Genomic DNA, 25,125 nt, shown 5'->3' with positions numbered 1-25,125 from the left:
ATGAATATTTCAATCAGAATACAACCTTCTTCTATTATCAACCCTAACTCCATCTAATGTCTATAGTTAATGTACACACGAGTGAGGAAAAATTAAAATGCTATAGTGAATGGGAAAGACAAAAAAGAAAAAGAAAAAAAAAGATCAATTAATGCTCTTCAGTTCAAAATCCTCATTGCAACTTCAAATGCTGCGAAAGTAGCACCGTTAACAGGCAACGATCTTAAAATCGTTGGTGTAAACCCCTTAACAAAAACTCTTGCTCCACCCTCTTTGTACAATGTCTTTGTCACTTGCCAAATGGTGTTACCATGTTGTGGGTTTGTTAGTCTATCAGCCTGCATCACACTCTTAACAACATCAAATGGATATGTCAATGACCAGAAAAGAGCACCTGCAATGGCACCAAATCCACAAACTCTCCAAGTTGGAATATCAGGTTTCTTTATGCCTCTGGCGGCTTCCAAGTTGCACAAATATTCATAGGTTAAGAAGTAGATACCAAACCCATGTGATGTTCTTAACAAAGTCGCAGGCAGACCTCTCATCAATTTACCTTGTTTAATTAGTTTCTTTGTACAGTCAATTGCACCACGATATTCACTCGAAGCCAATGCCCTCTTCTGTAACTGTAATCTAATTCTAACGTGTTCGATGGGTGTAGCCAAAAATGCATTTGCAGCACCACTAACTGCACCGCAAGCGTAGTATTGATCCAATGTCAATGGCTGGGTCTTACTACCATTTCTTGCATGGAAGTAACGTTTCATTGCCTCATTGACACCAAATTGGCATGAAACGCAAGCACCCACACCAGCTAACGGTGCCAGTGTACCTTTGTAAAAACCCGCAAAACCTTCATTTTTAATTAAATCTTTGATAACATTGAACGCCGTTGTGTGTCCTCTATGTGTTTGTAAACGTACTTTAGTGATATCAAATGGCTGACCTACCAAGACTTGTGCGACACCGCTAAAAGTTCCCGCTAAGACATCCTTGAATACTCTTTGAAATTTTTGAGAACGATCCAACTCGTCTAGTATCTGAGGGGCGGGTATTTCCTCTGACATGATTTTATGATCTGTATTATTGTTTCGATAGATATATCAAAAACACTCGAATAAGCAAAGGTGTTGACTTAATCCTCACACCATACTTATAAAAAAATGCACCTTAAGTATTGGAAGAAGAAAGAGTAAGGAAATCATATCTTTTCAATCATTTGATTTAAGTATTTGCAGTTCCTCGATGGATGCCCATGGGCCATGGAAAACTCATCGTATCGTTCAAAAGAGATACGCTGCGCTATTGAAAAATTTCATCACTATCAAAAGGTTATCGGAGATTAACAGCCGAATCGGTTTCCTTCATAAAGAAGTTAGAAAGGCTGCTAGCGGTTTTCAATTGTCGATATATTAAATAATCGCTGTCATATTCCTCAAGAGTTAACATTGAAATCTGTGGATGTCGGAGGACGGAACCCATTTTTTTTGCCAAGGCATCGTTTAGATTACGGAAGCTCGTGAAGCCGTATTATTAGTGCTTTGACAAATCGTTCGAGGAACGTTTTAGGAAGGTTAAATAAAACAAAAGAAAAAAGAAAAGAAAAACTAGAGAGAAGACAGGGAATTGTTTAGTGGTGCTTGTCGATAAGACCCGGGGTACCAGCAGAAGGCACACTGGAAAAACAAAAAATATCTAGAACTCCGCGACGGGGAATTGAACCCCGATCTGGCACGCGACAAGCGCCCATTCTAACCATTAAACTATCACGGATCAATAATTCGTGAAAGCTGTTTTCATCTTACCGTAACAGATGATTAGTATGAGTAGAATACGTAGAGAGGTACAAGATTCAACTAGATCAGACATGCACTCCAACTTGTGCCGCTAATCTTTTGAACAGTCATCATGGTCTCTACTTGTAGACTTGTCGGACGAATCTTAGGCGAAATTCTAGTAGTACGAAAAAATGAGCTTGCAAATGAAAGATGAAGAATCAAGATCCCTATGGAAGAGAGCGGGTACAAGACGTTTTACACCGAGCGCTAGGTATGAATGCCACGCGCACAGATCCATATCGAGAGAAGAGGAACATAGACAACATTTGGATAAAGTCATGCAAAGGTAAAGACATTGAAAGCCCCCAATTCCCAAAGACATCAGAGAAGCCAAAAGTGCTCTTGTCATACAGGGCGCAGTGTTAGGTATGGTCGGAACGGTCGGCTTTTTTTGGAAAAACATGGAGAAAGTTCAGGATACTAACTTTATTAAGTAGGTCACCCCAATGCTAAGATATCGTATAGCTAAGAAATAACGAGTTATTACATACATGATATGCATGTGGTGCTACCTTGGATCTTATCTTTCCTATACTTTTTTTCCCGTAGCTGGAAACTAGGGGTCCTTGTGCTTCTGATGTCATTCGTATTCGTATTCTCTGTTGGTTGTCTTGAGTCATCTTACAGGTATCCCTTACTTAGCCCTATTTGACACCAGTTGTACAGCTGTCCCTTCAGAAGTGAATCCGTCCCGGTGGCCGAGTGGTTAAGGCGATGCCCTGCTATTAATCAGGATAGCAATTAGGCATTGGGCTATGCCTTCGCAGGTTCGAATCCTGTCCGTGACGCATTTCTTTTTTGCACCCACAAGCGAAGCGGGTACCAAGTGGACAATACTACTACAATGCAAGTCAATTCGGCCAAGAATCCTTCTTGTTCCACTTCCCTCTGCTTCTTCTCGGAGTTCGTGCTTCCGGAGAGAAAAAAAGGGATAATTTCTTCCCAACCCTACCAAAAAATTATCGATCCCTAAAGGTGTTTAAGCACTTCAGCAAAGGAAAAGTTGAGTGGGTATTGCAAGAAGTGTAAAGCAGAGCTAGTTACGTTTTGCTAACTTCAAGTTCATTAAGGTCATTGATATTGTGCTCTTTTGCTCCTCTACGACAATGTTACCTTAGCAACTAATATTTCATTCGTAATTTCAGGTCGCCCTGTTCTTAGAAATTCTTTGGGCATCTTGGCTTAGTAAGACGAGAATATATAAAAGACAACAATTGAAAAATTACAAAGAAATGCTTGGCCTTCCTCAGTCTCAGCGTAACTGATCAATTCAAACTCAAATAACAAAAAGAAAATGGCTGTTCTAGTTACAGGTGCTACAGGTTTCATCGCCCAATGGGTCGTGGATTATTTGTTAAAGGAGAATTACCAAGTCATCGGTACTGTTAGATCTCAGGAGAAGGGAGACAAGTTGCACAAGCAATTCGGAAGTCCTTCCAATTTGAGCTTTGAAATCGTTAAGGACATTTCTGAAACCGAGGCATTCGAACCTCTTTTCGAAAAGAGAGGTAAGGAAATAGACATTGTGTTGCACACCGCATCACCATTCCACTTTAACACTAAAGACTATGAAAAGGATCTATTGATTCCTGCGCTAAACGGTACAAGGGGTGTTCTTAATGCCATCAAGAAGTATGGTGATGTGAAGAAGGTCGTCGTCACCTCCTCATACGCTTCCATCGTGGATGTCTCTAAATTTGCTGACGGTAGCTGTGTCTTCACCGAGAAGGACTGGAATCCTGCCACTTGGGAAGGATGCCAGACTGACCCTATGAGCGCCTACTGTGCTTCGAAGAAATTTGCAGAAGAGGCCGCTTGGGAGTTTGCAAAGGAGACCGGTGTGTCAATGACCACCGTCAACCCTGTTTTCGTTTTCGGACCACAGAAATTCGATGAAGACGTTAAGGCTCAATTGAACACTTCAAATGAGATCCTTAACGGTTTAATTCACAGCAAGCCAGGTGACAAGATCGAACCAGATTACCATGCTGCCTTCGTCGATGTTCGTGATGTTGCCAAGGCTCATTTGGTTGCATTCCAAAAGGAAACCAATGGTGAAAGATTGGGTCTTTCCAACGGTGGATTTGGCTCTCAAACCATCCTTGATATTTTGAATGAGAAGTTCCCTCAATTGGAGTTCGCCAAGGGACCTGAACCTGGTAAGGGAGACACAAAGCCTGCCGCTAAGTTCGACAACAGTCACTCGAACAAAGTGCTAGGATTCCCATTAATCAGCCTTGAGCAATCAGTCTACGACACTGTTGCACAAGTTTTGAAGAAGGAAGGACGTTTGTAGATTGCAAGGAGAAGACGTTCCGGAGACTCATCTAAATAAGAGTATATATATGTTTATGTTTCTGTACTCATCACAAGGACCTTCTTATAGACGTGGGATTTCGTGGACGGCAACAGTTTGAAACGTTCTTGGCATCTGTAAACGAACCCCAAGATCACAGTGCGAGGAAGAAGTAGTGGTGAACCTACAAATATTGCTAACGTTCTAAAGTTAAGGTCATACATATGTTGCGTCCGAATGATTAGCACAAACATTGAACTTAATAATGCCATGTCAATGCTTATACAGACAGTGGATCTGAATATCGTAGATCCTTATCCACAGCTTTACACTTTTGAAATCAGTGCTGAATTCTAAGGAACATTATGAGCCATTCAGGAACTACCCATATGTTAGTCCTGAGTATTATTTCAGCTGCTAATTTGACATGGATATAGCCTCTGGACTTCACTAGTCATTGTAGTTCTTGCCCATGATGTGATAAGGTGTGTGTGATGATAAGATAAGATAAGATCAACTCGGAGTTTTTCAAAAACCTTGTTCCCTAACATTCCTAAGTTGGGCCCTGATTTAGCGGAAGACTGAAATAACCCTTCAAGCAGATCCCCGTAGAGACAACATAAAAGCTTACCGCCAGTCCCCCCCTAGTTCCATATCGAAGCAATAATACTATTTTCTTTCTCTTTCACCGCTCTTATGCTCAGTTTTAAAACGAGAGGCATGCTCTAGCAAATCACGTAAACTATTCATGATTTTTTTCTGAAATGTTAAAACTGTATCATTGATGGCTTAGCAAGGCCATTTGGTTTACACAACAAAGTACACCATTGTATACACTAACTCAAAACTTCAAACAATATATTTGCCTTGCCAGGCCCTTAACTGCTGCATTAGTCGATCCTTGCTCTACATGTATTCATATATACATAATACTTTTACTGTGTATTTTAGATGTTCCATCTCCGCGGTCCAATGCCTCGTCCTAAGTCAATACCCTCTCTCTGACCTATAGGAATCATAGTTCATGAGTGTTTTTAATAATACTTTGAAGCCATTTTCAATTTCTTGTGGTGATGAAAACTCATAATAATTATGGGATACTCCGTCCTTAGAAGGAATAAATATCATCGAAGTTGGGACACGAAAATTAACTTGGCATGAGTCATGACCAGCTCCCGACCATATTTCTCTTACATCGTTTGTTTCGAATAAACTTTGCGTTGCTTTTGTCACACACTCAATACATTTTTCATTGAATTTAACGACTGGTGTACTCACTAACACTTTCGACGTCCAGCTCAAGGGACCATTGCGGTTGTCCTCAACTAATATGTCAAACTCAGCCTTTGTTTCTGAGAGCATTTCGGCCAAAATTTGATCAGACACATGCCTGAAATCTAACGTGAATGATACTTCATTGGGAATGATGTTAACCGAATAAGGTTTAGCATCGATTACGCCGCAGGTAAACAAGCCTCCTCTTTTTTCTGCAATTTCTTCCGCTTTCAATATCATCCTTGAAGCCATTAACATAGCGTCTCTTCTTAATCTTCTCGGGGTTGTCCCTGCATGGCTAGCATCTCCTTTGACCGTGAATAACTCCCAGTAACATGCTTGAACCCCAGTGACTATACCAACTTTCTTTTTTTCGTCTTCTAGAACGGGGCCTTGCTCAATATGTAACTCAAAGTGAGCATCAATTTCATTCTCAAGGTAACTTGCAGGCGCTGAACCCAAGTAGCCAATATTATTCAAGGACTCATAAACTGTTTCTGGAACTGTGTCAGTGATTGATTTGATTTTATATGCCTCTTTCAAGCTTAAATTATGTGCCCATACACTTGATCCCATACAATAGCGAGAAAAGCGGGCACCTTCTTCATTAAACCAACATATGTCACACACATCGTAGTTAGGAACGTAATTATTTTCCTTGAAAGTTCTCAATACCTCTAAACCAGCCAAAACTCCCAGAATGCCATCATACTTCCCTGCTTCAGGCTGTGTATCAAGGTGAGAGCCCATTGCTGTGGGCTTACCTTTATTCTTGCCTGCAAAAATTGCAAAAATATTACCAATTTCATCAATGTTTACCTTACAGCCCAAGGATTTGCATTGTTCAACAAACCAATTTCTCATTTCTCCATCCACAGCCGTACCTGCAAGTCTTCTCATCCCGAACTGGTGCTCTTCTGTTCCCCAGCGGGCAATAGAACCAAAAAGCTTCCCCGTTTCGATAATCTTTTGATTTAATCTACCGGATTGAATACAAAGAGTGTCTACTATTGGGATCACCATGTTTTTGACAGATTGTTATTTTCTGATGGAAGTTCGAATGGAAAATGTTGCTTAAACGTTTTGGTTGCTATGTTTTAGCAAAAGCCATGGTTGTGAGACCAAGTGCTTTCTTGCCATCTTTTATACCATCCGCCAAATTATCAAATCGTCTATTTGTCCGTGGTTGTTGTACTTGTCTTCCAATTGACAGAAAAAAACCGCTATGCTATCACCGCGCTAAAGAAACCCTGTCAAAGCATTCAAGGAAACCGCGATTCCCAAGAGAAGTGTTGAAGATAGGTGTTGAATATCAATTCTTTTGATCAGACTGACACCGCGGTACTGCGCTAAGATCGCCGACGCGGCACCATTTTCTGCGACACCGCGCTAAAGCAATCAACCGCTGACGACATAGAGCAGGTTAAATAGAGTGAGAGCCAGCAGCGCATAGCACTAATCAGAAACCTTTTTTCCGTCTTAGGTCATCCTGTTTAGCAACAGATTTCAAAAGAATCTTGAACGCATTCTTGATCTTTTCAGGGAAAGAACATTCATTATACTTGTGAGAGAGACCAATCAAGGATGGGATGAAAATCATACCTGTGTCGTTATGCTTCGACGTACTGCAAAAACCATGTCCTACATCAAAGGAACTTTCTCTAGTGTTTTCCTCATTAAATTGACAACTAGTGACATAAGAAATACACATCGTGTACCTAGTGTGGAAAGAAACAGCTTTCAAGACCAGAAAAACTCAAAAGTATAATTGAATAGGCACAATTCATTTTTCTGGACCAATATATCAAAAATTTCTCTCGTTTCCAAGTACATTCGATCCATTTTTTTGTCTTGGTCATGCCTAATATCCAAAGTGAAACTCACCTCGTTTGGAATCTGTTAATCAAGAAAGACTGGATTTTCACTGTTCCACATGCGAATAACCCGGAATCCCCCCCTCTCAACATCGCTTGTACCGCCATGGAGTCTTCCTTGTAAATACGCGGCCTCTGTCGACAGTAATTCGTTTCCACCTGTATGCTTGAACATCAGTGGCATTATAAATTTTTAACTTTTCCCTTCAAAAACATGTCCTTGTTCAATCTGAAGTGCAAAACGTGCATCCAAGTTATTGGTGTCAGCTGCGCAGCCAAGACTACACAGATAATCTTGGACTCGTTGGTAGACTCGCAGTCCTGAGTTTCCGAGAGAAAAAGGGTGTTTGCCCTGACTTTCGGGCTCATAAATGTTCTAGCAAACTGCGAACTATCTTCATTAAATCAACAACCGCATAAACCTCATAGTTTAGAGCAAGTTTAATTTCCTTAGAGGTTCTTAATACTTCAGGTACCGCCATATTTACCTGTAGCTGGTTCTGTATCAAAATGAGAATCAATAGCAATAAGTCAATCTTTATTTCTGCTAGGAAAGTATTATCATGTGAAGAAAGATGAAATCTGAGTAAAATTCTCTGATGAAACAATTCTTGATCATTTAATAGTCCTTGGTATCCACCCAATTTTCAAAATAGTTTCATTCAGACGTCCGTTGTCCAATTTAGACGTCGAACTCACTGCTATCTTCACAACCTTAGGTAGATATGACAACATAATTGAACAGACGCAGTAAACTGTAAGGCTGATTTTTTGGTAACATAAATAGGGTTTGTCATCATCATCAGCGGAGGTTATCGACTCTCTTCATAGCATCACGAACTGCTGCAGTTAGTCTGATGACATTGGATCGTACGACTAACAGAAGAAGAATAAAGTTCTCTGGTAAAACCTTAAATTATAGTCGCCGCTTAAAGCTGATGCGGGTTACCCCACTTACAAAAAAATATGTCAAAGTCGGCGGTTTCTATGCTAAAGGCTACTAGCTGCTAACCGCCAACAGTTGAATCTAATGTGTTTCATTAATAAAATTTTTTTGAAAGTAGTTTGATATATAGAGGCCAATATTAAAAGGTGACAACAAACCTTTCTTTCAACTGGCGACTTTGTCTAAGCATTTTAATACAAAAAATAAAAATTTACAGATGTGCCGACAGGAAGAACGATTAATATTTCAGGTTTACCATTCTATTTTGCTCAAACGACTTGTAAGGCAAAAATAAAACTCTTGAAAATACTAATTTTTGGCTAATTAGAAAATTATACACTCACTTAAACTTATAATTTGGGACCGCAATATTCCGCCTTATTTAATATGCATACCTAAAGTGTTTATTTTCAAAATCAGTCATATCTTTGAATCCGTTTACTATACCTTCCCTTTCTAATTCAGCAGTTAGTTTACCGTAATGAGAATCTCTTGACTTATTTCTGTAAAACATAAGAGCATAATACACTATCGATAGAAACATCATACAAGCGTATGATGAAATCAATCCTTTCATCCCTGTAGCATATTTTGGAGCTTCCCTAGCATAGAAAATTTCTGATCCGACAATATTCCCCGCCGTGTAGAGAAGAAACCATACCATTTTTACAGTAGAAATTTTGGACGATCCAGCGACAGTTACGTTGATCAAAATCCAACACATAATCACAGGACCGCCAATAATGTAGAGTAGCCATGAACAGCCTACAAGCGCCCACTTTTTATCCAATGGAATTACATGAATTCCAATTAACCCAGCTAATGTTGGAATACAAAGTAAAAAAAGTAATATAGTCCTGATATTCTTTTTAGTAGTTACCGCCACCATACCTGAGATGAAAACACACACAAATTCAATACCACCGGTTGGTAATTGTAAGGCTGTTGCATTTAATCCAGAAAATCCAAAACCTTTAATTAACGAAGATATAAAATTGGACGTCCCTCCATTAATAACACCGCAACCTAACCCGATAAGGGATAAGATCCAGCAATTGACATCTTTTAACGCTTCGAATGCCTGATGAAACTTGAATTTCGTATCCTTGATACCCATTTGGTTTCTCGAAACACGTTTAATTACCTTTAGCCTTTCGTCATGACTTAAAAATCTTGCATTAGCGGGAGAATCCGGAGTGAGGTATAGAAACACAAAAGACCACGCAAAGTTAATCAACCCGATTACCAGGAAAATTAATTTCCACGGTTTCAAAGCCGCATTCGTGGCATGGCCAAGACCATAGGCAAGTAAAGCACCCACCATGGTAGCCACACCATTCATTGAGAGAAAAGTACACATCCTGAATGGTTGCTCCTGTTTATCGTAAAACATACCACATATCATCATGTTTGAAGGGGAAATTGCTGCTTCCATAAGACCTAGCAAAAATCGGAGGGCCATCATGTCATTATAGTTTCTTGCGCCGATATGACCAATTAACATGGCGGACCAAAGTACCAAAGATATTCCAGTAAACTTAGCAACTGGTACTCTTTGAATTAGCCAATTTCCTGGTATTGTTCCCACCATGTAACCGGCGTTGAATATTGCTGCAATGTTGCCGTAGTCATTACCCGTTAGCTTTAGGTCTTCCTTCAATGAATACGAAGATGCATAATTCAAAGATAACTTGTCAAGAAATTGAAGCATATAAGTAATGCACAGCACCGGTAATAGCCAAATATCAATTTTTCTTCTGATCTTTGCGTACCCGGCATCTTCCGCATTTAACTCTGTTTCACTCAATTCTTCGAATAATTCTGCCCCGACTGCCCGACTTTTGTCGATACCATCAAAAGAGTCTATTGTCACAACATCTCCTAATTCATGGTCTCCAGGACCATGTGTGATTTCGAGGTTTTCCTTCTTATCCATATCGTTAACACTATAACTCATGTCGCTTACCATGTCTATCCCTCAAAAAGCAACTATTCCATACTTCCATTGAAAGAGCTAGTTCTTATATACTTGGTGAACAGTATAATGATTTTTAGACCAAAAAAGAAGAGATCAGAGAGGTCGTTCGATGTATGGGCAAGGTAACGTTACTGAAATCTGTGTATACGCGGTGAGGAAATGGCGAACTTTATTTTTCCGTGCTTGCACCGACTCACCGCGCTTACGACAATCCATGCGCTCGGATATGTTGTCTCTTTTTTTCTTATCTGTATCTTATCGCCCACCAAAGATTTGTCTTCGCTTGCCATTTCTGACAACGCGGTGTGAGTGGACAAACCATCGTGAACCGCGCGTATGATCTCGATAGCCGCGCTCTACGCTTCCATTCTCACATTAGACATCATTGTCTGTCTGGATTATAGGTAACATAATGTCGCTGATATACTATTCCCTAGTCCATATTATCATCTACTGCTTCTTACTGAAGCCTGCAATATCTTTAATTTATATCAGACACCCTAGAGGTGTAATATGATGCAAGTGGTTAAAATTTAAAATATTCACAAGCAATATTCACTATCCAAAGCTGTGACCGGATACCAAATGTCAACCCAATTACGTGCAGAAATTATTCAAAATTATAATAACCAACAAAATGAGTTTCTGCCATGTGAATCTGCGTGAATACGTATTATAAGAAGAATGCTGCTCTGATAGGAGCAAGACAGTTCTTTTCAAGAGAAGCGGTTACGCATAGTCCTAGTCATGAGTTCAAAGTTTTACCCCATATAGCTGAAATAATTTTAAGCATTACATCACATGTTAACGCGCGTGAGAGTACTTCTATCAAATAGAAAGTTTGGTGCATTATCGGATGCCCAAGCCCTGCGCAAAAATGTAGATATTCTGAAGCCATTATAACTGTGTGCTCGCTCTGCCATCATATCGTTTAACCCTAAAATAAATGTTCGATCATCGATATCAACTGCAAAAATACCAGTCACGAAAAGAGCCCAGGGTAAAATACCCCAAACTCTATTACCTGTGGGTATTTTCCTACAACCATCTAGTACTTTTTTAACTGCATTCTGAATGTCTGGAGCTTTAATATCAAACGAATCGAAATCCAAAAGCTTGCAGGCAAATAACCAGCAAGCTCTTGATGTAATTATCCCTGCTTTTGAGTTAATTTGAAAGTTTTGCCACTGTATATCAGTCATTTTCTTTGAGGGAGCCGCTGGAGTATAGTAATCACACATCTTCCGTAAGCTTGCTACTCGTTCAGACAATTCCCTATTAAGCGGGAGTTGCATATGGCCAATATACGATAATTTTGCCAAAAGCTCGAAAGAGTCCAAAGAAGGGCCCAGTATTGGATTGCTCATCCAATCAGCAGTGTGTTCACAATTGTAGACACGACATTTCAGAACAACATTAAGAATCTTGAAGATTGTGAAGGGATTGGGCAATTCATCAACCTTCTCGATGAAAAGAATTGACACGGAATATTGGAAAATAAAACTTTCAATCAAAGTTCTTTCTTCTGGTCTCAAAATAAGGTTGGAATTTGAAATAATGTCAATGATCGATAGCTCAAAATTTTTAGCTTCTTTTCCGTAATACCGTAGGCGAATTATATCAAACGCCCTCATTAAGTGCCACTTAGCATCTTCTTCCGTGGCTGTCAGAGCATTCTTATCACGATTACACAATAATTGTAGGGCTCCAAAAAGCCAATCCTCGTCCGCGTAATTATCATTTTTGTCGATGAAGTTCTGTATCAAAATTTTGCAGTTTATATATAATTCGTCACTCATATTTTGAAACCTCCTCAAATTATTCCAAGCCAAATATGTCGCTCCGCAACATAGAAACACCTCCCGCATTATTGGATTCTTTTCAAGTTGGGGAATGAACGCAGCTGCTGTAGTTAGATTTTGGTGCGTATATTGTGTCGTCATTTTAGGAATATACCCCTTAATACAGGCGTAAAACGCAAAATTCTCAAGATCAATGTTGTTGAACTCATTATCAGGAATTATTTCTTTATTTTTGCATCTTCGAAAAAGAGAATCGAACGTTTTCTCCGTTGCAAAATTCGTATTATCAAGGACCTCGTGAAAACTATTCGAATCGTGAGGATGGTGGATAAGGGCATTCCTTGGTACTTCGATTTGGGGGAAAGGATCCACCTGCAAATCCAAATGTTCACAGCTGACATCACCTTTGGGAGGATCAAAATCCTCTGTGAATGCATCATTAGAACCTTCCGATCCCTGCGAGTTGGTCGATAAACCGTAAACATCGTCATCGCTTTCGAATGCAGATAAAGTGCTATGATTGCAGTCAGGCGAATCGTACCTGAAGATCACCCCCTTACTCGTGTCAGCGATTAGGACATCGAATATCCGCACGGAAGAGCTCTTTAGTTTCAAAAACTTAGCATCTTTGAGAAGAAACAGATTAAATTCAACTGATCCGCTCTCTAATTTATCCTGTTGGCACGGAGGACTAAGTTTCTTCTTGTTCGATAAGGCGAAAGGTAAACTTTGCTTTACATTGTGATCTTGTGGCCACATACACTCAAGAAAATTGCGAATACACGCCTTACAGTTTGGTCTGGTTTCATCACATTTCTTTCTCCTTCTTCGACAGGACAGACAACCAGTGACGCTCCTGCGTTTTGTCGGGATTCCATTGTACTGATTTTGTGTTCTTCTCTTTGATGGCATGTCTCGACCACCGAAACTATTTTGTTCTCATAATAAACTTATTCAGCAGCCTCCTGTAAGCATTTTGAGACTTTTGTCTTGCATGTGTATCCTTTACTATGAATTGTTGTAAGCTCGCAGAGGTTATTTCTTCTTAGCCAATTATTTAACGAATATATTTTTGTACGATATCTACATAGGTGATCATATGTGCCTATCATTTCCTGAATCGATATCTATTGCAAAAACTGCTTGCCAGTAAGATCAACTTCCAAGTTATAATCGGATTGGAATGCACTATACAATTCCGCCGGATGTGATGTATTGTAATAGGTAAAGGCGGCTTCGTCTTCCCCAATTATCTTTTTGTCGAAACCACATGCTTTCGCTACCATCTCTACCTGCAGCTGCACCTGGCACGTTCTTTCTAACAAGTCAAACAAGTATCCAGCTTCATCAATTGTCTCCCCAACGGTCAAGAGTCCGTGGTTTTGAAGGATCATAGCTTTATTATTTCCCAAGGCCTGGGCAAGTCTTTTACCTTCTTCTCCTTCAAAAACGACGCCTCCAAAATTATCGTAGACCGCATGACAGTTATAGAAAATGCAGGCATCCTGGTTAATCATATCTAGCTTCTTGCCAAATGCAGCCCATGCTTTACCATACACAGTATGGGCATGGCATGCTGCGTTTACATCAGGCCTCGCCTTATGGAGCTCACCGTGAATTCTGAACCCAGCCGCGTTTATAGGCGATTGATTCCCATCAGACAAAATTTGTCCGTCAGCGTCAACATGAACCAAATCTGACACTTTGATGGCACTAAAATGTACTCCGAGAGGATTAATCCAAAACGTGTGCTTATCGACAGGATCTCTCACCGACATATGACCGGCTGGCCCTTCATTGTAACCTCTCCTACCGAAAATCCTAAAAGCACCTGCCATATGCTCTTTGATATGCTGCCTCTCCAGCATTTTGTCCTCAAAGACCGGTCTTTCGTTAGAGAAACTCAGATTACCGAATGCTAAATTGTGAACCTTATGCGATTTTTCGCTGACCACGACTTCTGAATTTGCCGTCATTTTGTCTTGTCTCCTTTCTGCAGCAAGCATACTACACAACCAGGCACTTCATTTTTTGGTTAGAAATCGTTGAATTCGTCACTTTTTGTCTTCTTATATATTCCTACGCTTAACAAGATAACCCACTATCTTTTGTTTGACGTACACACTAGGTTTGCGGAGACCGCGGTAAGTTTCTACCGCGGTAAAACCATCCCTCCGAAAGAGGTGAAATCATCTACTGAAAGGAAAAAGAAAAAAACCCATAGTTGAGTGAGGAAATGAAAAAAACTCTGTATCTAGCTCTTTGGCTTGGAAGCGATAATACGATAATGTTCACTCATTTCCTGGACTCGGCTATTTGAAGGACAGGTGTTGGGAAAAAGGACCCAGATCGGACAATGGGAGATTGCCAGTAGGGTTTAACCCCATCAGATCTAATAGAAGACTAGAACCTTAATTGTCCAGGGTTGTCCCAATTGAAGACTTGGTTTGTCTATGAATATAATGAACTAACCATGAATTAACTGAAAATATTGTTAAACTTGTTTCCAAAGTCTTAATAAGGTACACATTTTATTCGAAGACGTCCTACGCTTTATTTTTCCTGCACATAACTATGCCACAGATAGCAAATGATCAACTACTGAGTTTTCTAAGCGATGTATGTCATATCATGTGTCTTTGATCGTGCTCTCGCTTTCATTCAGACTAATTGATACTTAAAACAAATCAAATCTATAAACACATCAAGAGCCAACCATGTAGCAAAACTTATTTTGCAGCTAACCCACCGTTAGCAAAAAGCACTTGGCCAGTCATCCATCCACCTTCGGTGGCCAAGAAGCTAATAATAGGCGCAATGTCCTCGATTTTAGTAAGTCTCTGCTGCAATGCGCTACTCTTGTAGAATTCTACGGCTTCTGGGGTTTCTTGAGTATAGAAAAATGGAGTGTCCATGGGACCCGGTGCAACGCAGTTTACAGTAACATTTCTCGCCATCAATTCCTTAGAGGCAGCCTTCGAATAATATTCAACTGGTGCTTTCGTTCCTTGATAAGTTGGATAAAATGGTGTATAAACAGCCAGCAAGGAAGTGACGAGCGAAATGATTCGTCCTCCATCTGAAACTTTCTTACCTGCTTCAGAGATAAAGAAAAAGGCTATCTTGTTGTTGATAATGTCCATTTGATCAAATTCTTCCTCAGTTACCTCCACGACAGGTTTCTTTAGCACTTTACCAACATTGTTAACGGCAATGTCAATTTTTCCCAATTTTTCAACTGCTGTGTCGAACAATTTGGTCAAAGAAGCTTGGTTACCTAGCTTTCCTTGGTATAATTCAACTTTAACTCCATATTTATCTCTCAATTCCTTTGCGAGAGTTTCTTCATCACCTTGCGTACTGTTGTGGTGCAAAAATAAATTGCATTTGTGTTTTGATGCTAGTTCGATAGCGGTGGTTTTCCCTAGGTTCTTGGTTCCACCAGTAATCAGGGCAGTCTTTCCAGTCAAACTCATTCTGTTAGATTCTTGTTATTTAGGTCCTCTGTGATGGGTACTGTTCGAATCCGAACCAAACAAGACGAGCCTCAAGAGTTCATATCATGGCATATTTGCACTGCTTATATATGCAAAGAAAGGGCCTTCCAGATATCAAATTCTGTGGACCCCCTGCAACGGTTCATACAATATCCCTTTTTTCCGTCAACACAGTTGTACTTGCTCTTTCCCTGTATAGCAAACGGTACAAATACTGCTTGCATGACCATAGTTGAAGTTTTGTAGTATGGGATGGAGGGTTATTATTGGTAGACAACCAACATGGTTGTATTAACATAGGCGCCTATGACGAAAGCTCGGACGTAAAGCGCCCTTAGACAGGAAAAGAAAAGATCTCTATCACATGACCGGTAAGATACTGATCCGGCAGGCGTTTCTCAAAATTTGATATTAAAGATCCGATAGAATGCTTGACAAAATGTCCGAAATAATAGTAGGGTTAAAGACAGACTTTTTATTTAGCTCGAATTGAGAGAATTGGTACTAGCTTGGATGAAGAGTTTGGTATGAAAGCAACAACACGTTGATCAGTTTTTGAAAAAGGAAACTTAAATGATTTCAATCGTTCAGCTAGTGCATGATATCTTATCTATTTATCTACTAAGGGAAAGTATTAGTAGAGGTTCGAATTGCAAGCTATACAAGTCTGAACATTCCTTCCCGTCGAGAAAGTTTTCTTCTGGCCCCCCATCATACTCCTTTTACATATAAATGATAGTTCATGTACCTAGCGATGTTATCCCATTTTCCCAAGTCATTTCCCGGAGCCAGCTGCATTATAGTAGTTAAAAACTTTATTCTATCCAAGACACCTAGGGTCTTAAACTTAACCATACCACTTTCTTTGCATACGGAGACAAAGGAATGACAAATTAGAGCAAAAATAATTACCCTGTAAATATTCTCAAGATATTTGGGTTTTATTTGATCGTCATAAATGAATACAGGCAAGAACAGTATAATAAAAGGTCATACCAAATGCCGGAATAGCGAAGCCCCTATCGTAAAATTAATCTCTCTTCCAAGTTGAGAACCGTAATCAGAAGATTCATCTCCTAAAAGGTTGTTGAAAGGTTTGTTCGGGGCCTGTCTGTACTGTTCAGCAGCCTCAGAATCGAATCTCAAAATATAATGGTGAGAAACAGACCAACAATGTGACCTATTGAGAAAGTAATACGGTGTCCTTCGATAACCATGATCATAATGAGAATTATTCACTTTGGACGTCACAATATCCCATTTCCTAGCATCGGCGCCTGGATTAACTGCTAGAACAACGTCACCAAGAAGTTCGGTATTTGGGAAAGGTATGGAATAATTTATATGTGTGTACCAAAGAAGGAATAGAGTATAAACCATGCTTATGAATTGGCAAATAAGAAATACACTGATGAATGATTCGGAGATTTTTACATTTTCTTTCATCAGATATAAAACGACATTTAAAGGACAAATTGCGATGCCACCCAGGGATAAATCTTGATGGTTTCATAGATCTTCCATATGAACCGGGATCTGAAAACATCTGCTGGCAGAAAAAGGAAAACAGGGATCTTCCAGACTATCTTTCTCAATTTTGGGCATGGCTTTAGTACAATGAAGTACACATCGACAACCGGGTTGCCATGGTGTTTTTCAACCTCGAACCTTGAAGTAAAACTCATCAACAACGAAGATTTACTTCTTATCTTATCTTATCTTATCTTATCTTATCTGAATATCACCAACGTGATCATGAAATTTATTATTCATTTTGAATGCAACTTCACGCCATTGTTGTATCAAGTCAGTGATCCATTACTAAACACTTTTGAGTAAGCGTTTCTTTTGTATTGGAATGTACAGCATCCTTTCTGATACAAAACCAATAGCGAAGGAGAATGAGTAACATACAAATTACAAGAATAACAACTATCTCGATAATACAGAAAGATGCAATATCTTTCCAGGATATGTCAAGACCGCATACATTTCAAGGTGTTCATTTTAATATGTTTCTGAGAGTATCCTTCGGCGGCAGAGGCCTAGGTCCTTCTTGCTCGATGTGCTTTTCCGTACTAGTAATGTTCTTCAATAGAGATCTCTGGTGGCGTTCACTTTCTGATTTACACTATCTGCACTACCCGAAGAAACCAAGAGAAAGAAAAATTAACGTAAAGAATAAGATCCTACAGACAATTGGTAACTAATGCCAACCCAGAATGCAAATGTATCTTTTTTTGATATTTTGTGCTCTGTGGGCTCTAGGAACAGCCCAGGAGTTTGTTCCTGGGGTATGGAGATCTCATGTTGAGAGATCCCATGAACCCAATTATGTCAATTACGGTGGCTTGTCTGCCTTCAGCGACTCCCATACTTCACTGCTTTATTTCGAAGATAGTTTACATATAACATTTGATAACAGTAAGAGTTGGCAAACTGTCGATGTGTTTGGGGAAGATATTTCATGGGTCATTGTTGATCAGTTCCACAAGGAGAGAGCCTTCGTAACGACCAAGTCTGGAGGAATCCATGTCACGGAAGATCAAGGAAGAAATTGGAAGCAAATTTCTTTACCAGAGGAAATCGAAGACAAGGAACGTTGTTCTCTGCAGACACATCCGTTCAATACAAATTTTCTATTGCTACACTGCAGTATTATGCACGGTAATTTCCAACTTGGAACCAATTCAAAGAAAAGACCAGACTCGTCTTCCTTTATGGAACGTATTGCTTACGCTTCTGACGATGCTGGGAAAAGCTTTAGACGTATTGGAGAACCAGTTCACGAATATGAAGCTACCCCTGATCTCCAGTACCATGGCACTACCTGCCAATTCGCCACTTCATCGAGAGACTCCACTCTTGATAGGGACATCATTTATTGTATCCACAAGGTAGAAGTGATGACCAACATGCGAGAATGGTTTTCACATACATATGGTATGGACATTGAAAAGAAAACTTTTTTTAAAAAAAAGTCCTTCGATCCAGTATCAAATACCATGAGTACCCTGTTTTACACAACTGATTTTGGTCAAAGTACAAAACTTGTTGATGAGTTAAAAGACTTCTCTACAGAAGAAATATGGATTTTTCCCTCCCACATTCTAGGAATTAGTTCAGAAGGTAATGAACTTGATCATACTGCAGAAAGGATTTGGGTTACTACGGGCGGGCCTTTTAAACATGCGCACCTACCCAAGGGAGCAGTCTTTTCACCAAATAGCATTCCTGAACTACTCTCATATGACCCAGAGTTGATATTATTATATGCTGATGTGGAAGAAAATGAAGGACACGGTAAATCTAAACATTTGTTGGTTTCAGATCCTTCTGGTCTCGAGTTTTCTTTTTTCGACTCCATAACACAAGAACCCTCGAACCATGTGAACCTGGAAAAGCTAGACAAACTCAAGGGAACAATATGGGGTAGATTCAGTTTTGACGTGGATCTTAATCGGAGCAAAGTAGAAAACATGTATGAGACATATTTTCATGAGAAAACCAATTGGTTTCAAAAAATTGTTAAATTTATAAGGAATAATTTATTCTACAAAAATTCCTGCCCTCACATGGAATCTTTCCCCTTTATCGGGTATAAACGATTTTCCAAGAGTAAAATAAGCTTTGATTATGGGAAAACTTGGAACAATTTGAAAGTTGTAGATCCTTCTGGAAAACATAAACAACGTTTTCATTGTGATATCGATGACGTAGAACACTGTTCTTTCCAAGAAACTTCCTACTTTTCATCAGTTGAAAATGAACCAACGGCTGGTATACTTATGAAAACCGGTGTTGTCGGAGAAAACGTCCTGAGTTTAGATGACGACGATGAAATGACATTTATTTCACGAGATGGCGGTGCTTCTTGGGAAGTGGTGTTTGAATTTCCCGTGTATGCAGCATTTTTGGATTTTGGGAATATTATCGTTTCTATACCGAAGACTTCTCCACAAGACTGGTCATTGAAGAAATTCTTTTATTCTGTGGATCAGGGAAATAATTGGAGAGAATATCACCTCGAGGAACCTACGGATGCATTTCATATTAAAATTGTTAGTAGGGGTTCCAACGTTGAGGTAGGTTTAGGCCATAAAACCAAGCAGTCAACTGAATATACCTTTTACACAATAGACTTTTCGGAAGTGTTTGGCGGAAGTACCTGTACCGATAGAGATTGGGAAACATGGTATTTGTCTGATGGCAAGTGCATTGATGGTATCAAGTACAGCTTTAACAGAAAGAAGGCGGATGCCCAATGTTTGATGAGGAAAACATTCGAGAATCTAACACTAAATGAGGAGAGTTGTGAGCCTAAAGACATCCAAAGTAGTATTTAGAATTTTTTGGGAAATTCCTATCATCAATTCTTTAATTTTTGAGATTTCATATCTTGTAAGGAGGGCTCTGCACGAAGATTTACAACCATAAGAAGACAAAGTCGTGAAAACAGGCGGAAGTCTCAAATTCATTCATAAGGCTTCTAAGGGGAAGAACAAACTATTCGTAGTCCAATATCTAAAAAGTGATGTTCTCAGCTAAGGAGTGGGAAAACGTTTTGACAACAGCTCTGAATGGGACAAAGGATGAGGTAGCTGGAACCGTTGAACAGTGGTTCAGCCCACACTATGTTCAGATTACTGATGGACGCAAGAGTAACTATGAATAATTCAAAGATCATCTATTCAAACTTCACGGTATCTTGAAACATGCTCGAGTGGAATTATCATTCTTTTTATCTGAGGACAGAGATTGCCGATCGTCATGTAGTTACAGTCAAAAAACTGATTCAAAACGAGATAATAATGGAAATTTTATTACTGGGCAAACGTGAAGATAAATGAAAACTCGTTAGAGTATGGGAATCAACAAGAAAGATCGGTGGTGACAATGATGGATCAAATTTAGGCAGAATTTAAAGAAGGGGTTTACTAATGATTAAGTTCTACTACCGTTAAACTGTGAAAATAATATAAGATAACCTATAAGTAACATCAGGATCGAATTAATGATGTTCTTCCTTATGCTGAATAAATAAGAACGAACACCGATTATTATTTTATTAATCCGTTCAATTATTAATGTATCTTTCAATTTTCTAATAAACATATTCTTCTTTAATGTATTAATTTTATTACTTCTATTATAATTATAAATTTGTAGAACTGCATAAAAGAATGGAATTCAAGAGGTGAAATTTTCCAAGTACAGCAGACATCAACATGGGGCTAGCTGTCAGAGCAACTCTCTTCAGATAGCCACAGAGGCAAGTGTACAAAAATAAGACTTTTTGTAAGCAAACTTGGAATTCTAAATCTTATTTATAAGAACCACCCCAGAGAAATATAGTACTCTCAGGGGCCATAGAACGCAGTACTTGTGATGCTAGCATATTTTGGATTATTCCATACTGTTACATTCAGTTTTCGATGAAGGAATAAAAGCTTCATTGATTTGTTTCTCCGCTCACATTTGGTTGCACAATCTCAACAATCTCTTTTAACTCGCCGTATGCCAAAGAACTATCGCTGAAGGAAAGAGGCTCAAAGCAAGTCTTGTAAAAGTCCAAGCAATGCTTACCGTCAAAAAATCTATTCTTAAAAAGACCATTTTTCTCTTCCTCAGTTAAATATTGATTCATATACTTGGATATTTGGTCCCATTTATCCAATTCTTTTCCAGGGTTAACTTTTGCTATTATCGCCAAGCATTTCATTGTTTGGATTATATCCATCTGTGGATCCATAAAACGATAGAGACTCCAGTAGCATATCAAAGACATATACTGGTAATACATGATCATAATCAAGGCGAACAATGTTTTTCTTTTAATTTCTGGTAGTATCATAAACCAAGTGAGACCTTGAAAACAGCAAATAAAGAATCCGAAGATCAAACTTTGTGGGTAAAAGAAGAGTTTATATCTGTGGGTATCTCTGGGTAGTTTAGAATTTAAACCGGTTTCTGGCAAATTGTTCTTTAATAATAATTCAAACTTCTCATTTAGTGATTGCAAATAACACCTTGCTGATTGAGTCTTGTCCGTATCGGTAATATCGTCAAGTTTCCCTTCGAGATATGGCCTTAAAACATTAGCCTTGAACAAAAGTTGGAGACCTTGACCATCATAAAAAAAATATGGTGTATTCCAGAAATGTTCTTGGTAAAAGGAAGAGTTTAATCTATTCGCAATTTCGTCCCATTTCTCGATATCAACACCAGGATTCGATTCCAACACTTGCTGAACCAATTCTGTCATAATCTTGGGATGCAATTTCGAATTGTGTAGCCATGAAAAGGGGAGTAAAAGCGCAAGCATCCAGAGAAGAGTGGAAATCATGGAACCCAAAGACACATCTTTATAAATATAATTACTCCCATATAGTACTACCCATCCAGCGACCAGGCATAGACACGAGACCACCCAAGGAAAGCGATGCTTCGAAATTTCATAAAACATCCATGTCAAGCCATTTCTAAAAAGGTCCTTGGGTAAGACAGGCCTTTGAGATTCTTTATCGAATTCCATGTTTGTTCTTGTTTAAACCCCTTTGTTGTGTGTAGTGAGTAGTTTCCTGAGTTGTTATAGGAGATGAGATCTGATTTTTATCGTCATCGGAGCGAAAAAGGGAAGATGACTACGGAAAAAGAAATTCCTAATAACAAAGGATGGTATGCCGAACAAAGTTTATGTTACCTATACACATACACCTTTCTGATATCCTTCTCGCTTGAAAGTAGAAATATATAAGAGAGACATTCCTGTCAAAATGTTACGTTGCAAAACAAGAGCGGGTATATACTCCTGAGATCAAAAGGCTTTTTGGCAATTCCTCAATCCTCCCAAGACACTAGCTTAATGAGAAATAGATCATATGCTACCATGTTGAAGGATCTCTACAACCTCCATTGCTAATCGAACCGCTGCTGAAGACTTAATGTCATTCCCACCTGACATAGGAAACTCCGACAGCTTCTTGATCTCGCATTCGTGAAGCAATTCTGCCCTATTCGCACAAACGTTAAGTTTATAAGGAAAAGACAATGCTTCTTTAAACTTGTGTATGTTGCTGAACTGACATCGTGACTACTTCTATTGGTACCTCATGGATTTATTCAACTTGATGGTTATATATGATCTATCTATCGAAAACTGACTAGCATTTACACCTGAACATAACCCACAGATGATAAGCCGGCAATAGTGTAAGCTCAATCCCATCCCAGTGGAATGCTTATATAATCAGGATTTCATAGCAAGGTGTGAATTAGAAACTCACGCCGAATCATCCATTACCGATTCTGGCCTTTTCTTCTCAACATTAGGGAAATATTTCCTGCGAGATAAAAAAAAAACCCAAGAATTCCCAATGAAATGATCAAGGAATTTTGTCTGCCCTTCACGCATTGATAAATGAATCCCACAATCTCAAAAACAGTCAAGAGGAGCTCTCTGATTCCCGGGTCTGCGAAATATTCGACCAAACTCTTCTCCCCAATCTCAAATATGCTTGAAAGCAATCTATCGACATTATCCAGGTATCGTATGCAATAAGGAACAGCAATGAATAATGGACCGCCATACACAAAAACATGTGTACTATTATTTTTGTCCCCATATATAAAACCGGCGATACTGTATCCTATCAAAAAAAACGGGTAAACAAAGAGACAGATGCTGCCTCCACATCTTACTCCGCTCATTGATTTATCTGAACTCCTAATTTTTAGTCCCTCTTTCGCATGTTTAAACCCTCTTTTGGATAACAATGGATTGCGGAACAAGCGAGCGGCTAATTTGATCCCGTTTGTTCTAGAGTCAGTACCGCCGTTCTCGCTTCGTTGCTGATCAGTGATACTGTTGTTTCTTTGTGGTGAAGGAGAGTTGTGTTGTCCACGAGGACTGTTCTCTCTTCCACCACGCTTGTGGCTCTCGCTGGCCTTACTCTTACTCTTCTTTTTGTTGGACATGCCAATTTTCTGGGGCCGTCCTTCTTCATTCGGCTAATATCATGTTTTGATTTCCTCTGACAATTTATAGCAGTTAGGACATTTTATGCCACAAAGAAATTAATTAAAGAGTTTTCAAATTGACCTTCAAATTACATGTCCACCTCTTTGTGTTATCATTTGACGCTTTCGAGTTTCTTCTGCATGGAATTGTCGCGCGGAGAAGAAACAATCAGGGGCGGAACAGTCCGGGGTGAAAAATATATAAAGGGCGGTAATTCAGACACTAACTGACACTCGCAACAGCAATTATGCTTCTAAGCAGCACAACAAGATGAGTGTGATAAGTGACGAAGGTGAAATGGATTTAGAAAAGTGTGTACAGACGTTTGAAAAGGAGGAAATAGAATTGCCAGAGGACAGTCCTGGTGGAAAGTTGACATACTTCCTTGCCCCATATTTTTTCGAGAAAACATGGATAGACGACATTATCGCTTCTCTTTTAGGTGCATTTTTGTCACCATCGCTTGTACGGTTTCCTTATTTTATTCTGCGAGACTTTTATGGTAATAAAATTGAAACTACACTTTCAGACGTATTTTCTCCCTTATTGATGATCATTCATTGCTTCCTATGCTTTACGTTTTCTTTTTGGAACTTCATCGACAATAGGAAAAACGTTGATATTGAGAAAAAAGTGCTCCAAAAGTTATTGAAGGAAGTGGCTGAAATGGACCTGACCGGGGATCCAGTAGCTTGGCAAAGAGTTGCATCTAGAGTTAATCACTTTTCTGAAGAGGGGGGACATCATTATCCTCTTTTTTACAGTGGGGAGCATTGTAAACGCTTTTTTGTGAGAGAAATCGTAAAACCAATAGAGCGTCAGACCTATGACATCCGATGTTATTTTGGAGGAGAAATATGCAGCAATTTTTGGAAAAATCCATCAAACAAGGCGCTAACTGAGAGAGCACTTGCGAATTATAACAAGAGCGTTGAGAACTTTGGTGAATTATCACATACGGCAGAAAAAGATGAATTTAGAGATGGTATTTTCGAGAAGTTTCATAGTATTTTCAACACCTCAATGTTTTACTTGGTGATGACAGAGCTAGGGTCCTTTATGATTATGATGCTGACCTTCATTATCTCGATGATTTCTTGTGCCATTTTTAATTCATTCGCTACACCTCAATAGTATGTTTTTAATAGGAGATAAAAAGCACATTGAGAGCTAGTCCCTTCTTCGACGTCTATTCTGGGATTCTGTGGTGTCAGTCAAAAATCCTCGTTTTGAACGATAATTCTACTATTCATTTAAAACTTCTCAAAACCAATGTCTTTGAATACCCATGACCAAAGCAGATTTTATTGGCAGAGAATCGAGAGGCCGTTGTTAGCCGGTAAATTCTTAACGTTACAAGGCCACATCGATCTAATAAGAAGGAGTTTCGCAAGCTCTGAGCGCATCCGCAGCAATACAGTCCAGGTCATGATATAGTAACAATTGGCCAGAGAAAAGCCGCTCGAGTAACTTTTTGAAAAAATAAACCACATCTTTATCGTAAGCAAAAGCTTCTAACTCTTTTTCAGAATGTGAAAGCATTGGTTTCCATCGAAAGAACAGTCACGTTTACCCCCGTCGCTGGCATTTCTATTT

General features: G+C 39.2%; 12 protein-coding genes and 2 non-coding genes across 14 annotated transcripts; 4 read left to right on the top strand and 10 right to left on the bottom strand.

Moving 5' to 3' along the window:
- Positions 1-158: 158 nt before the first annotated feature.
- ZYRO0B00396g (uncharacterized protein) lies at positions 159-1,070 on the bottom strand (the record flags this gene model as incomplete). Its single annotated transcript, XM_002494929.1, has 1 exon — positions 159-1,070. The coding sequence occupies one exon, from the start codon at positions 1,068-1,070 to the stop codon at positions 159-161; it is 912 nt and encodes a 303-aa protein (XP_002494974.1).
- Positions 1,071-1,704: 634 nt separating this feature from the next.
- Positions 1,705-1,776, bottom strand: ZYRO0B00374r. The gene has a single exon. It is a non-coding gene; the product is annotated as a tRNA-Asp (tRNA).
- Positions 1,777-2,529: 753 nt separating this feature from the next.
- On the top strand, positions 2,530-2,629 carry ZYRO0B00352r. Its single transcript is given in 2 exon segments — positions 2,530-2,566; positions 2,585-2,629. It is a non-coding gene; the product is annotated as a tRNA-Ser (tRNA).
- A 506-nt stretch (positions 2,630-3,135) lies between these two features.
- On the top strand, positions 3,136-4,137 carry ZYRO0B00330g (SDR family oxidoreductase; the record flags this gene model as incomplete). The annotated part of the gene is made up of 1 exon (XM_002494928.1): positions 3,136-4,137. The coding sequence occupies one exon, from the start codon at positions 3,136-3,138 to the stop codon at positions 4,135-4,137; it is 1,002 nt and encodes a 333-aa protein (XP_002494973.1).
- Positions 4,138-5,124: 987 nt separating this feature from the next.
- Positions 5,125-6,435, bottom strand: ZYRO0B00308g (M20 family metallo-hydrolase; the record flags this gene model as incomplete). Its single annotated transcript, XM_002494927.1, has 1 exon — positions 5,125-6,435. One exon carries the CDS (start codon positions 6,433-6,435, stop codon positions 5,125-5,127), a length of 1,311 nt encoding a protein of 436 aa, XP_002494972.1.
- A 436-nt stretch (positions 6,436-6,871) lies between these two features.
- Positions 6,872-7,123, bottom strand: ZYRO0B00286g (uncharacterized protein; the record flags this gene model as incomplete). The annotated part of the gene is made up of 1 exon (XM_002494926.1): positions 6,872-7,123. The coding sequence occupies one exon, from the start codon at positions 7,121-7,123 to the stop codon at positions 6,872-6,874; it is 252 nt and encodes an 83-aa protein (XP_002494971.1).
- Positions 7,124-8,614: 1,491 nt separating this feature from the next.
- Positions 8,615-10,201, bottom strand: ZYRO0B00264g (uncharacterized protein; the record flags this gene model as incomplete). Its single annotated transcript, XM_002494925.1, has 1 exon — positions 8,615-10,201. The coding sequence occupies one exon, from the start codon at positions 10,199-10,201 to the stop codon at positions 8,615-8,617; it is 1,587 nt and encodes a 528-aa protein (XP_002494970.1).
- An 806-nt stretch (positions 10,202-11,007) lies between these two features.
- ZYRO0B00242g (Zn(II)2Cys6 transcription factor) lies at positions 11,008-12,924 on the bottom strand (the record flags this gene model as incomplete). The annotated part of the gene is made up of 1 exon (XM_002494924.1): positions 11,008-12,924. One exon carries the CDS (start codon positions 12,922-12,924, stop codon positions 11,008-11,010), a length of 1,917 nt encoding a protein of 638 aa, XP_002494969.1.
- Positions 12,925-13,139: 215 nt separating this feature from the next.
- ZYRO0B00220g (uncharacterized protein) lies at positions 13,140-14,018 on the bottom strand (the record flags this gene model as incomplete). Its single annotated transcript, XM_002494923.1, has 1 exon — positions 13,140-14,018. One exon carries the CDS (start codon positions 14,016-14,018, stop codon positions 13,140-13,142), a length of 879 nt encoding a protein of 292 aa, XP_002494968.1.
- Positions 14,019-14,741: 723 nt separating this feature from the next.
- Positions 14,742-15,488, bottom strand: ZYRO0B00198g (uncharacterized protein; the record flags this gene model as incomplete). The annotated part of the gene is made up of 1 exon (XM_002494922.1): positions 14,742-15,488. One exon carries the CDS (start codon positions 15,486-15,488, stop codon positions 14,742-14,744), a length of 747 nt encoding a protein of 248 aa, XP_002494967.1.
- A 2,243-nt stretch (positions 15,489-17,731) lies between these two features.
- Positions 17,732-19,855, top strand: ZYRO0B00176g (uncharacterized protein; the record flags this gene model as incomplete). The annotated part of the gene is made up of 1 exon (XM_002494921.1): positions 17,732-19,855. The coding sequence occupies one exon, from the start codon at positions 17,732-17,734 to the stop codon at positions 19,853-19,855; it is 2,124 nt and encodes a 707-aa protein (XP_002494966.1).
- Positions 19,856-20,961: 1,106 nt separating this feature from the next.
- ZYRO0B00154g (uncharacterized protein) lies at positions 20,962-22,044 on the bottom strand (the record flags this gene model as incomplete). Its single annotated transcript, XM_002494920.1, has 1 exon — positions 20,962-22,044. The coding sequence occupies one exon, from the start codon at positions 22,042-22,044 to the stop codon at positions 20,962-20,964; it is 1,083 nt and encodes a 360-aa protein (XP_002494965.1).
- Positions 22,045-22,808: 764 nt separating this feature from the next.
- On the bottom strand, positions 22,809-23,486 carry ZYRO0B00132g (uncharacterized protein; the record flags this gene model as incomplete). Its single annotated transcript, XM_002494919.1, has 1 exon — positions 22,809-23,486. One exon carries the CDS (start codon positions 23,484-23,486, stop codon positions 22,809-22,811), a length of 678 nt encoding a protein of 225 aa, XP_002494964.1.
- Positions 23,487-23,799: 313 nt separating this feature from the next.
- Positions 23,800-24,663, top strand: ZYRO0B00110g (uncharacterized protein; the record flags this gene model as incomplete). Its single annotated transcript, XM_002494918.1, has 1 exon — positions 23,800-24,663. The coding sequence occupies one exon, from the start codon at positions 23,800-23,802 to the stop codon at positions 24,661-24,663; it is 864 nt and encodes a 287-aa protein (XP_002494963.1).
- Between the last annotated feature and the right edge of the window lie 462 nt (positions 24,664-25,125).

Source organism: Zygosaccharomyces rouxii, assembly GCF_000026365.1.
Source record: "Zygosaccharomyces rouxii strain CBS732 chromosome B complete sequence".
Taxonomy (NCBI): domain Eukaryota; kingdom Fungi; phylum Ascomycota; class Saccharomycetes; order Saccharomycetales; family Saccharomycetaceae; genus Zygosaccharomyces; species Zygosaccharomyces rouxii.
Note: the sequence above shows the minus strand (reverse complement) of the source record. Positions and strands in the feature narration are given on the sequence as shown.